Here is a 12,099-nt window from a genome sequence, read left to right as displayed (position 1 = left end):
GATTTACCTTATTTCATCTTTCACCTTTCGCCAGTCAAGATCACGTGATTTGTCGGGATCGGAATGAGTCAAGAGGATTGCTGAATCTCGACGACGATAAAATTGCCATTTAACATGCGATATCGCCACGACACGAGCCAGCTTCGTCCCCTTCGTTGGGGCGAACGAAGAAAAAAAACGGCCCGTTTACGATTTTAAAGGGTGAGATCTCGCCGCGAAACCAAGTCAGCCGACAAGGAATCGGGCGCGATACGTGACTCGCGGAACAATGAACCACGTCAGTCCTTCGTTCCTTCTTTCTCGTTCGGTTCCTCGGTGGCGCGGCGCGGCTGCTTCCCGATTCGTTTCGTTGGGCCGATGGAATCGAATCACCCGGAAAACGATCCGCCTATTCAAACGGATCACTCGACAACGGATCACCGAAAAGAGGAGGAAAAAAGGAAAAAAAAAAAAAATAGAGGAAGGGACGGGACCAATGACGGAGAGGTGACTACCGGGAATAAAACAAAAAACAAAAAAAAAAAAAAAAGAAAGAGAAGAGGAGACGAGATAAAAATAGGGAAGAAAAAAAAGGGGAGGCTCCCGGGAGTGAGACGCGCGTCGACCAGAAATTCCCTTGACGCCGCAAAAGCTTCGAAATTTCGGTGCCTCGTTCGATCGAAAGTAGATCGGTGGAATGAATCCCAGCCCCGGGTTGTAATCTTTATCGATACAAGGCACAATCTCTCTCACCTCCCGGCCCATCTGCGCGTTTTCTATCGTTTCGCATCGCTCCGTTTTTGATAACGCGTCAGGACCTTTCCGCTGATCCGGCCGCTCTTTTCGTTTCTCCGTCAGTTTCTCGTTAGCGCTCTCCCTGTCTCGCTCCGACTGTCTACCTTCGGCGAACAGCTTAATCGTATTTTACGGCAGCTCGCCCCGCCGTTCTTTTTACTCTGTTTCACCCTATCTTCCTTTTTTTTTTATCCTTTTTTTCTTTTTTTTTTTCGCAGCAATTCGCTGGCTGTTATCGTCGCGGACAGGCACACGGACGTTGGAAACGCGCGAACGCCGCTGCAGCGCACGCTGCGCGTCGGGCGACTCGATCGCCCGTTAAATCCGTGGCTTTATCGGAAATTTTCTTTCTCCCTCTCGCTCGCGACTTGGTTTCCCCGATTTCGGCTTGGAAAAACCGAGCGTCGCGTCGCTTCAAGAATATACACACGGACCGGCTCCCCCCGTTGCTTGCGAACAGCGTTAACGTTATCGCGGAAACGATCGATGCCACAGCGATCTTGCTCTCCCTCTTGGACAGACGCGGCCGAAGCAAACGAGCCGGGACACGGCTGGAGAATTTAGTTATAGCGCTTTAGATACAATCGGTTTTAACGAGCGGTGGATGATCGATACGAGGGGGTCACCTCGGTGACGATATACGGAGTAATTAATAACGGAATAATTAATAACGAAGAGGAGAATAACAGGCGAGGGCATCGCCTGTGTGAAGTGAAATCCATAAACTCCCCCGGCAAAGAGGGGACGGGAGAGGCACGGGCACGTGCTAATAGATCGCCGAGACAAGATACAAACACTTTGTACTTTAGAGGTTGTTCGAGTCAGTGGCGAAAAAGAAAAAGAAAAAGAAAAAGAAAAAGAAAAAGAAAAAAGAAAAAAGTGACAGAACACCACGGGGAACCCGCAAAGTGCAGAAGGAGAGACGGAGGAGGCGTGGAGAAGGAGGTTAAACGTTTGGGAAGAAAGTGGTGTGCGAAGTGGCGCGACTCGAGCGGCCGAGCAAAGAAAGCGCAACAGCTCGGAAGGAGTTTAACGAGCCAAGTGCAAGAGCGAGAATCAAGGGGAGAAAAGTGCGACTTGTACGGCGCATACTCACGCACGTCTCAGCTCCCCCTACTACTTTGGTACAACCGGCCGCTACACAGAGAGGTGTCCGGAGAGACCCAGAGACGGAGAACTACCGGTATATATCATCACGTCGTCGTCGTCGTTGTCGTTGGCGTTGGCCACTATACACACTTTCGTATTTATCCGAAGAGGAAGGGGAGGAAAGGCGACGGACGGTAGCTTGGGGGGACCAGTGCGTTCCGAGATTTTGCGGTGAGAGCATCATCGACTGCCGCCACTCGCACACACGCTACCTTCTGCTAGATTCTCCGCGTCGCGTCGTTGCTGAAGGAAGAGCAGTAGCACGATATTCCAGAGGAAATCCATCGCGCACCGCGACGAGTCCCGACATGGCTTCGGCAATCAAGGTGAGTGGGTGACGAACGTGCAACAGGTAGAGATATACACGCGCACCCCTGTGTACACGTACGCCCGGTGATTTAAAGTTTCGCAGTATCCGGAGGGGCTTTCTCTGCCTGGTCCGACGCTGTCTTTCTCCCCGTATACCTAGCTAGTTATCCCTCGCGTCGCGTCGTCGCCACGGGACCCACTGGCTGCTTCCCTAACCATAGGGATGGTTGTTCCCCCCTGTACGCGACCAACCAACTCGACACCTATGCTTACCGATCTTTCTCTCCTTCCCTATCCCGAATACTTGGAAGACGAGACGATACAGGACTTTCTCGATACATTCAAACGTCACGTATCTCGAGATTTTCCCGATCGAGCTTACGTACCGAGCTTATATACCGATCGCACTCTGCCTCAAACGGCCCGTTATTGCGGGCGATCATCTCTTCGTTCGGATTCCGTTTTATCGGCTGCCATTGAACGTTACACGCGCGTGTTACACGTACGTGTAACGTGTTACGTCCAAAGTTTTTCCGTCCTTCTTCCCGAGACGAGTTTCCTTCCCGCCTTGTCTTTCGCTCTGAATGTTGCTCGAAGCGAGGCAATTGCGTCACCGTCGTCGCGCTCAATGCGAATCGAAAGTGTCGCTTGCATATACGTGCAATGCATGTTGCAATGCAGTTTTCTAGAGCGTGACCGCGTATCGTGCGGATTAACGTATACCTGTATCTATCTATCCGAGTCTCGCGGAGCGATAAGAGCTCTCTCGAGAAAATTCTTCGTCCGCGGCGGGTTCCAACCGGGGGAGACGGGGGCCCCCGAGCACAGTGGAAATCCTTGCGATATTAAAGAACCAATAAACGTCAAGAGGCAACGAGTTTCCAGTTATTTGGCCGGAAGGAGGATATCGGATGGGTGGGCGCGTGCGCGCCTCGCCGAGGTTTGTTCCGTTTGTTTCGCGATAGCTGCACAACTTCCATGCAATCTGAAAACACGTTGTAACGCGTTTAACGTTCATTTCCCCTGGAAATGAGAGAAACGGCAAGCTGATTCTGTCACGTTCCTCGCCCCGTCGACGCCGGAAACGACGGAAATTCCTGTAGCACGTAGCTCAGCCTTCGAATCGAACGACCGAGTCGAAATCCATTTGTCGAGAGCGCCGCGGAAACGTTCTAACTTACGCGTGCAGCGATCGTACGTTTGCGAATAATGGCGTGGGAACGGCAGCTGCACGCGAGTAATAAGCCGATTGAAAGTGCTTCTTCGTCGTTTAACCTCTTAACCGCCAACTGACGAGTATACTCGTCAGGAGGGAACGACGATTTTTTTCGTGCAACGACGAGAATGCGAGAAATGTAATTGCAATTTTTCTCGTCGCCGGCGGATATTTAAATCAGCAGTGTATTAATTAATAGTTACACTATGTTTATTGATAAGTGTTAGCTTGTCGAATTTGAGACATTTTTACACATCTTTCACGATTCTGTAGACAATTTAGGGAATTTACAAAGGTCCTCCGTAAATCTTATTTAACACTAGACGATTGAAGCATAAATCCATCTAGATGCATATATAATTTCTGTGTATATACTGGAAAAATTGTCTTTCAGACGTTATTTGTTTAAATTTATTTATATATATAAAGAATAATGGAAAATTAACGCGTGTAAACTTTCTATTGAAAAAATCATTGAATTACATCCAGTTGAAGATATAAATTCACAACATTAGTTGGTCGGCAATCTCCAACGAAGCCTACACGTTTTACTTTCCAGATTACGTATTAAGTATACATTCTCAAAAGCTAAACCCACACGAAGATGTTCGTCCGTGTTAGAAAATTATGCACGAAAAGAATCTAGATATTGGTCCTCGACGTGCAAAGTTTCAAGAAATATCATTCTGGAAGAATAAATTAAATTTCCAATTTCTATTTATTTTTGCTAACGAGAAAATTTATTGAATGTTTAAGTTTTGCAAATGATATCAATTAAGTTAAATTGTTGATTTCTTAAAAAAAAAAAAAAAAAAAACTAGTGTTAACTCTTTTTTATAATTAAATTTCACAGCAGCTGCACAGCTGTGTTTGACGAGTATAATCGTCGTCAGGCCGTTCTAACGACACAATGTAGATACACAGTTTTAAAAATGATACCGCAGCTAAGAGGTTAACACCGACGCGAGAGCAATTTTGAAGAATATTGGGCAAATTCGGTCAGATTCGTCGGGCGCGTTGGTCGCGAGAGTTGGCAACAATGGTGCCGTTAATTTGGCCGCAATTCGATATTTACACTGGCCGGGCATTCTCCTCTCTTAACGGCGATTTGTAATTTATTCGGCGCATTGTCAGTATCGAATCGGGGAATCACAGAGACGTGTAATTGTTGTTAGCCGATAACTAGACGATTGTAAATTAATTTAATAACTGGGAACTGGCGCGGTGTTTCGGCCAGTCGTACGCGAACGATAAATTATTATTTATCGCGGGGAGTTTGGCAAGTCGCGTGCGTGCGTGCTCGTGCGCATGCGTACGCGCGCCCGATAACTGCTACGGAATATTACCGTCGCGTACGAACAGCCACGAGTTTTCCAGGCATGCCGCGTTTAAGCGGTGAATTATCATTCATAGACTGTGACGACAATTAACGGGCCCGTACGTACAGAATTCGTGCGGAATGTACAAGGGCCAGAGGAATCGTCAGCGTCTAACTCGGTCGGTAATAACCCGCAACGTTACCGTCGCTATCGTTACAGCCGACGTGACAGCAATAAAATCTATATCACAGCCATTTGCCATTTAGAGCGGCCAATAATTCTTATAATCCACATCGATTTGCGGAAGTAAGCGGTTTGCGTGCACGTACCGGAGCCCGCATCCAATCCACAAATCATCCCACGGCCGTGTATATACGACGGCAACCTGGTGATTTACCGAACCGTCGCGATTATTAGCGTGCCTATGGGAAAATCGGAGGCTCCGATGCTGATCCTCCCGAGGTATTCGCGGCCGATTATCAGCCGAGACTGATGGAACTGATGAAAGGTCGCGAGGTTCGACCTCGATTCAGGTTCGACCTCGATTTAGGTTAGGTTTAGGTTAGGGTTAACTGCACAACCGAATCTTTCTCTTTGTTTCACAATGACAGAGTCAAAAAAAGAAAGAAGGAGGTTCTTATCTCCAACTGATAACACCGGGGAAGAAAAAGAATTTTTTTCATGTCGCCAAAGGTTGAGGTTAGGTTGGTTCGTACAACATTTCAGGATTCTGATTTTATATTGTATATTCACTTTTGGCTGAATCACAACTTTGATTTTTAAAATAATCGAAATCTGTGAAATTTGATTTATTCTGAAATTGTAATTACTTCCTGAATGATTTAAACAAATATTTTACTTGTAGCTGGTAGTTATCAACTACCCTCCTCCAATAAAATAAGAACTTGTTTTATTAGTGTTGGTTTAACTAGTGGCCTCATTTGAGTAAATAATCCTGATGTTTTCTGTTATATTTGTGGCAAATATAATATAATGTACAATATAATCTAGACGTGCTAAAAATGTATTTAGTTGATTTGGAGACTTTAAACTTTCTTCCACCACAATGCGACCACTCCATTCGAAACATTGCCCCTCGGCGACGATCCCTCGCGGAATCTGCAAAAAGAAGCCAGTGTTTCTTGAAAGAGGAGATTCACGCGTTTCGAAAATTCGCGAGTAATTTAGGATAAGAGGCGGGCGAGGGTAATTGGAAATAAAAAAGGAAATGAAAAAAACGATGACCGCGGGGAGGGGAAAAAAAAAAAGGGAAGGGCCGCGTGTTCCGGATTGTGATGCGAGTTGTTTAAAAACGAGCTCGATCGTGGAGGGGTGGTGCATGGAATCGAGAGGTACAGCGCGACGAAAATAAAAATCGAACTTTGAAATATTCGTCACGACCGGTGTCAAAAAAATGAAAAAAAAAAAAAAAAAAAAAAAAACGAAAGAAAAAGAAAAAAACGAACGAAGAGAAGGTGTGTCGCGTATTCGATCCCGAATATCTACTACCAAAGTATACTCATCCGTCAAGCAGCTGCGATCTAACAGGAAATATTTTTTTTTACGTTTCTCCCCTTCGTTTCTCGCGCGAACAAGCAATCGTACAGTTTTCGCGAGAAAAAATTCTTCTCTTCTGTGACGAAATGACGGGTAAATTGCTTTACGTGAAAAATGGCTAATTTTTTTTTTTTTTAACGTGTTCTAATTCTGAAAATAACGAATTGTTCATGAATTCAAGATCATCTTGAGTTGTTGTATCGCGTAGGCCAAAAAGTAATTACCTTCTTCTCTAGCAGATGAACGTGCCTGTATATTTTAAAATGTGACAAACTTCATTTTAAACCGCGGATACTCGTTTTACAAAAAGAAAATGCACGATTTCGTTGAAGATTGTTTTTTTTTTTTTTTTTTTTTTTTTTTGCGTCCTGGCAATTTCAAAGTGGAAAATCGAAAAGGAACATTTTCGTCATATTTTGTTTAAGAAGAAGAAAAAAAAAAAAACTATCCGACGTGTATGGCGAAGTAACTTTCAAACTACGACAGTGTCCGGAATTGGTTTGCTAAATTTCGTTGCCGACGAGAACGTCAAAATCGTTCTTTTTGTCGAAAAAGATGGGAACTTTGAACGCGGAGTCGAACGAAGTTGCCTGAAAGGTAATCGATCAAAATTCGGTTAATATATTGACAGAGTTTCTGTTAAAAATTCGTCCTTCATTTGCACACAGGGAAACGCAGTCACCTATTGGCCAGCCAAACGCACAGCTTTCAATAGGAGTCTCGTACGATGTCAAAGAATACAGTGACGCTGCTGCTTTATCGATATTTTTGAATTTTTTCGCATCAAGAAACGCAGATTACGATTTCCTTGGCTGTTGTTTCGCGCGTAGAGCATACACGTGCTATGCGCATGAAGTATTTATCGTCGGAGCCGATATCGTTACGAAATGGCGTTCTCTAGGAGTAATTGTATTACAGAGGCGAACGAGGTACATAATTTAAAAGGAAGCTCGTTAGTCAGTCGACGTGCACAGTGCAACGAAATGCAACGAAAGTCAGGAAGCGAGATGGATCGACAGCCGAAGACAAGCGAACAGACGAAAGTCGTGTCATCGTTACTGATGATGGTCGCTGCTTATTTAGCTTTGGCTTCCGGGTAGCGTGTAGCTGGAACATCGTCTACAGTTCTACAGCTAGCCATTTCTTGTCCCATTTCGCCTCTCGTGTGTATTTACGATAATTTTTTTAAGTGAAAATTTCCTCTTTGCTCGTAACTTCACGTTCCCATTTCTATGCCAATGCGCGTCAATTAAGTAAACGGCATCGATCGATCTAGGAACTCGGAATTGTATCATTATCCGGTCGTATTGAATGGACGCCACTCAATCTCGTTAACCGTGAATTTCCTTAATTGCTTCGTGGCCAGATGCGCGGAAAGTGGCACGACCTTTTAAAGACAGTTACCGCGGACGTCCATTTACCTGGCCTCGTGTACGGCGCTTAACCAGTCTGCTAACTGTGTTTCAGCAGCTGTTGGTCATTTGCGCTCTGTTCGTCCACGTTGCCACGGCAGAAAGCACGGAGGAGGCGCAAGCTGGAAGATCGCGAGTCTCCGACGAACAACTGAACACGGCCCTGAGCGACCAACGTTACTTGAGGAGGCAGCTCAAGTGCGCGTTGGGCGAAGCTCCCTGCGACCCTGTCGGAAGACGTTTAAAAAGTACGTGCATGTACGTTCACGTCATCGCGGACAGTCGAAGTCTCCAGCCAAAATGCAATACAACCTCGTTCCTCTTGCGCGATCAAGGCCCGAGATAAACGAGCTACGTTCGTCACGCACGGAATGTCGAAACGACTTGAGAAATTTTTAAGAGAGAATCTTCCATTCGATTCCGTAGATTCACGTGGTCAAAAGTAGGAGCGGCGCGGAGTCGGGAATCGCAAAAAATGAGAAAAAGAGAGTCGGAGGAAAGGCGATTTTAGAGATCGATTAATCTTGATTTTAATCGGGGTTTCAAGCCGTTTGAAAGTTGACGAGCGTACCACCGGGAGGGCGAGTCGTCGAATCGCTCAGATCCGATTTATATGTCCGTATTTTCGAGGGCCGTGTGTTTCCACGTCGACCGGTTTACCGATAAATTTCTATAAAGTTACCAACGGGGAATTCGATTTAACTCGGGCGTTGTTATCCAGGTTTAGCACCGCTGGTTTTGAGAGGCTCCTGCCCGCAATGTAGCCCCGAGGAAACACGACAGATCAAGAAGGTCCTCTCGCACATTCAACGAACCTATCCAAAGGAGTGGTCCAAGATAGTGCAGCAGTACGCCGGAGTTTCGTAAGACTGGGTATAATGGGGGCAGCTGAGGGGAAAACGGTGGCTGGATACGTCGATAAAAAGAGGAAAGATATAGAAGAGGAGCGAGCGAGCGAGCGTCTGTTTAGAATAGTCGTTCAAACGATCTTACAACGTCGCGCCTATACCTGCGACTATGAATGATTATTATCCTTTTCCTCCGTGTACGCGCACACAGCTGAAAGAAAAAACGATCGTATTCGCACTGTTTCTACGGCACGCGTTATTCCCAACACCGCGAGATTCGTCTTCTCTACCGGGCACACGCTTACACTCTCGTTGTTTGTTAATCGTAAGCAGTATTTTACGCACATAATACGAGACGATAATATACATGGTAATAAACTGTTGTTTTTCAAAATATAGAATAGAATTATTTTTTAGAGTGAGAGGGAGAGAGAGAGAGAGAGAGAGAGTGTGTGTGTGTGTATTTGCTCGGTTCAAATCCGAATAGTAACGAGTATAGTGCACAGATACTTTTACATTAGTAGGAATTGATCGTATTCGCAACGTTTAACGGGAGAATGTTATTCGAGGAACACTCGCGAATCGAGAGCGGCGTATAAAAATGAAAAGAGCCGTGGGAAGATCGTCTACGAGCGTGACGTCAGAAGCGGGGGACAGTAATAATGGTGGATGCAAGTAGCGGGAAAGTAATAAGCCGGATTCGTATTTTATATTTTATTCCGGCGTCTCGACTGGTTTCAATTTCGCTGTATTACAATAGATAGCTTTATTCCCGTAAACTATAACGGGGAACTTTATGCAAGCAGCACCTTTTATAACGTCTGAATTTCTCCGGTCGTGGAACGGGGGAATATTCCCGTTTCCACGAATATTTTTCGGCTCGTTCCGCTGGCTCTCCCCTACTTAACCACCGCGTCACGAATCGACGCTACACAAAGTTTCACTTTCTACCAGCCAGCCGACGAAAGTCCGCGTTACGCAACGCGGCTCTAACGCCGGCACGCCGTTTGGGAATGCTTATTCCGAACGACGCGACGCAGGACGATTTCCAATTAGATGACCCAACCACGGGAACGTAATCTCGCGAACGATGTCGTAAACGTGGCACGAACCACGTTTGCCCGGTTGTTTCGTCGAGAGAAACAACGAGGCCGGATCAACAAGTTGCTAATTACTCGGTCGACGATTATAATAATTAATCAGCCGATTATATATGTACGCAAGCAGAATGCAGGAATTTACGGAGGCCTCGAGCTTCTCCGGCAGATATTGCCGATTTTAGTTCTAATTTCAACCATTTCCCGGTTTCCATTTCCTGGGAAATGCTTTTTCTCGCATTTTTCTCCCTCCCCTTGTTCCGCTTCGTTTTCATCGAATACGAACGCGCGCGCGCGCGATATTACGAGCCCGACAGAATTTCACCGCGACAGATCAAATTAATTTCCTCGTGTATTAAATTTGCGTGTAAATGCGAGAATCTTTCTTTTTTTTTTTTTTTTTTTTCTTGGCGTTGGGACTTGCACGTAGATATTACTTATCTGCACGTGCAGTACGTAGTTATCGTTTATTCGCGAGGCACGCGTGTATCTAGGTCTCGGATCGATGCTTAGTCGTCGATTTCCACCTAACGGGATCAATTTCAGCGGTCGAATCAAAGCGTGGTTGACCGACGTAAGCCAATTAGCCTGATGTCTGACATCGTTTGCACGTTGTGTACGAGTGTACGTGCTGCGTTGAATGTTATTTCCTTATTATCAGAGTTTACTATGATTCGACGTCCATCGTTTCTACATCGAAAAAATAATGTTCCCCTCTCTCAAGTACAAAACTATTCACGTTCTTGAGATAATGGTTCTTTTCTTACCAGGAACAGATTATAGGTTTACACAGGTTAGGTATAGATCAGATTTATGTTTGGTTTACATAGGTTAGGTATAGATCAGGTTTAGGTTAGATTTACATAGGTTAGGTATAGATCAGGTTTATGTTAGGTTTACATAGGTTAGGTATAGATCAGATTTATGTTTGGTTTATACAGGTTAGGTAGATCAGGTTTAGGTTAGGTATAGATCAGGTTTATATTAGGTTTACATAGGTTAGATATAGATCAGGTTTAGGTTAGATTTACATAGGTTAGGTATAGATCAGGTTTATATTAGGTTTACATAGGTTAGGTATAGATCAGGTTTAGGTTAGGTTTCCATTCATTGACTATTCTAATTTTGTCCATTTAATTATCAATGTGTTGAAATATAACCCAGGCTAAGCAACTACTAGATTTATTACTTAGTAATCTCTATCCAGTGATATATACCGTTGAATTAGAAAAGAAGACGGATTATTGTATACGGTTTGGTCACTCGTTATGGTCCGCAGTCAGTTGCCAGCGCAAGTGGTTAACCTCTTGACGTGCCACGCACATCGAGGAGAATATTTGGCCCAAAATAGCAGATTTTCTCAGTTTTACGTATATTGAAATATAACCCAGGCAAAACAAATAATAAATTTATTACTTCTTAGTAATCTCTATCCAGTGATATATACCGAATTAAAAAAGAAGACGAATTATTGTATACGATTTGGTCACTCGTTATGGTCCGCGAAGACTGGCAGAGGTTGGCTAAAAAAGAAAAAGTTTTAGGTTAGGTTTACACTGACTGCGAAATATCAACTTACGAATCGTTGCTCCGTTACACTTTAAACACTTTTTCCTTCGCAGAAATTATTATCGCAGGTATTGTCGATTTCCTCCGGCGTAGGTTACAATGCTTTCTCAGTAATGACTGGCCACGAATTTTCCTTTCGGACGAGAGAACCGTTAATTTTCCCGGCGTTCTTGCCTCGAGGATACTTCGTTCGGGTAACAGCGAGTTTTATTGGGCTAACGCGAGCCATTGTTTTTCGTAATTATCGGGAACAATGACCGGGGGGAGGGGAAAGATGGAACGGGCCACCATTGGACGAGTGTATATAGGACGGAGCTGGGAAATCTATGGGATCGAGACGGCGCGCGATGCACATTTCGGCAGAGCGTTTGTTCCTCTTGATTGATGCGCGATGATACACTTTCATCGGGGGAAATACAAATATTGAATCACGTCGGTGGGAGCCGAGAATCAATGTTTGTTTTCTCCGTACCTCATAGACGACATACAGGTATGTACATACATGTGTGTACATAGATCATACATACATGTATATTTGCGCGTTCCCCGGTTCGAATTTATCGCTCATTCGGCAGTCGACTTTACCCTGCGAGCAGTCAAATAGCTCGATGTCGGAGCAAAGGGTAAGTAAATAACAGTTTACGCGGGAATATGCGTCTGATACGCTCTCGACGATACGCTCTTTTGTAGAAAAAGAGAGAAACAGGCGTGATTTCGAAGCGAGAAAGAGGAGAAACGACACGAAATGGAGAAACCATGAAGAGTGGGAACCACACGTGTGTACGAGCGGCGTCACCATGATCAGGAGGATAAAAGTCTCATTGGCAGTATAATTTTCCGTGTAACGTC

The 12,099-nt window shown here is 44.9% G+C and overlaps 1 protein-coding gene across 5 annotated transcripts; it reads left to right on the top strand.

Annotated features, from left to right (window-relative positions):
* Positions 1 to 1,947: 1,947 nt before the first annotated feature.
* On the top strand, positions 1,948 to 8,980 carry LOC122535316 (ejaculatory bulb-specific protein 3-like). Of its 5 annotated transcripts, none has more exons than XM_043666761.1 (3): positions 1,948 to 2,249; positions 7,792 to 7,984; positions 8,458 to 8,980. In XM_043666761.1, the coding sequence occupies exons 1-3, from the start codon at positions 2,232 to 2,234 to the stop codon at positions 8,601 to 8,603; spliced, it is 357 nt and encodes a 118-aa protein (XP_043522696.1). In that variant the 5' UTR covers positions 1,948 to 2,231; the 3' UTR covers positions 8,604 to 8,980. The 5 variants fall into 5 exon arrangements, with proteins under 5 accessions (XP_043522696.1, XP_043522697.1, XP_043522695.1 ...); XM_043666762.1 differs by having other exon boundaries at positions 1,952 to 2,249; positions 7,795 to 7,984; XM_043666760.1 differs by lacking the exons at positions 1,948 to 2,249; positions 7,792 to 7,984; positions 8,458 to 8,980 and adding exons at positions 2,256 to 3,172; positions 6,753 to 6,921; positions 6,993 to 7,782.
* The last annotated feature ends 3,119 nt before the right edge of the window (positions 8,981 to 12,099 follow it).

Source organism: Frieseomelitta varia, unplaced genomic scaffold (genome assembly GCF_011392965.1).
Source record: "Frieseomelitta varia isolate USP_RPSP 00005682 unplaced genomic scaffold, Fvar_1.2 scaffold_697, whole genome shotgun sequence".
Lineage (NCBI taxonomy): Eukaryota > Metazoa > Arthropoda > Insecta > Hymenoptera > Apidae > Frieseomelitta > Frieseomelitta varia.
The sequence above is the reverse complement of the archived record's forward strand: the minus strand, read 5'-3'. Positions and strand labels throughout refer to the sequence as shown.

Bases quoted from the DNA above. Each gene is read 5' to 3' on its own strand.
- LOC122535316 (XM_043666759.1), top strand. From the start codon at position 2,456: ATGGTTGTTCCCCCCTGTACGCGACCAACCAACTCGACACCTATGCTT. The intron at 3,173-6,749 runs GTTTGTTCCGTT...ATTTTGTTTAAG, and splicing joins CGCGTGCGCGCCTCGCCGAG to AAGAAGAAAAAAAAAAAAAC. The intron at 6,922-6,992 runs GTAATCGATCAA...ATTTGCACACAG, and splicing joins CGAACGAAGTTGCCTGAAAG to GGAAACGCAGTCACCTATTG.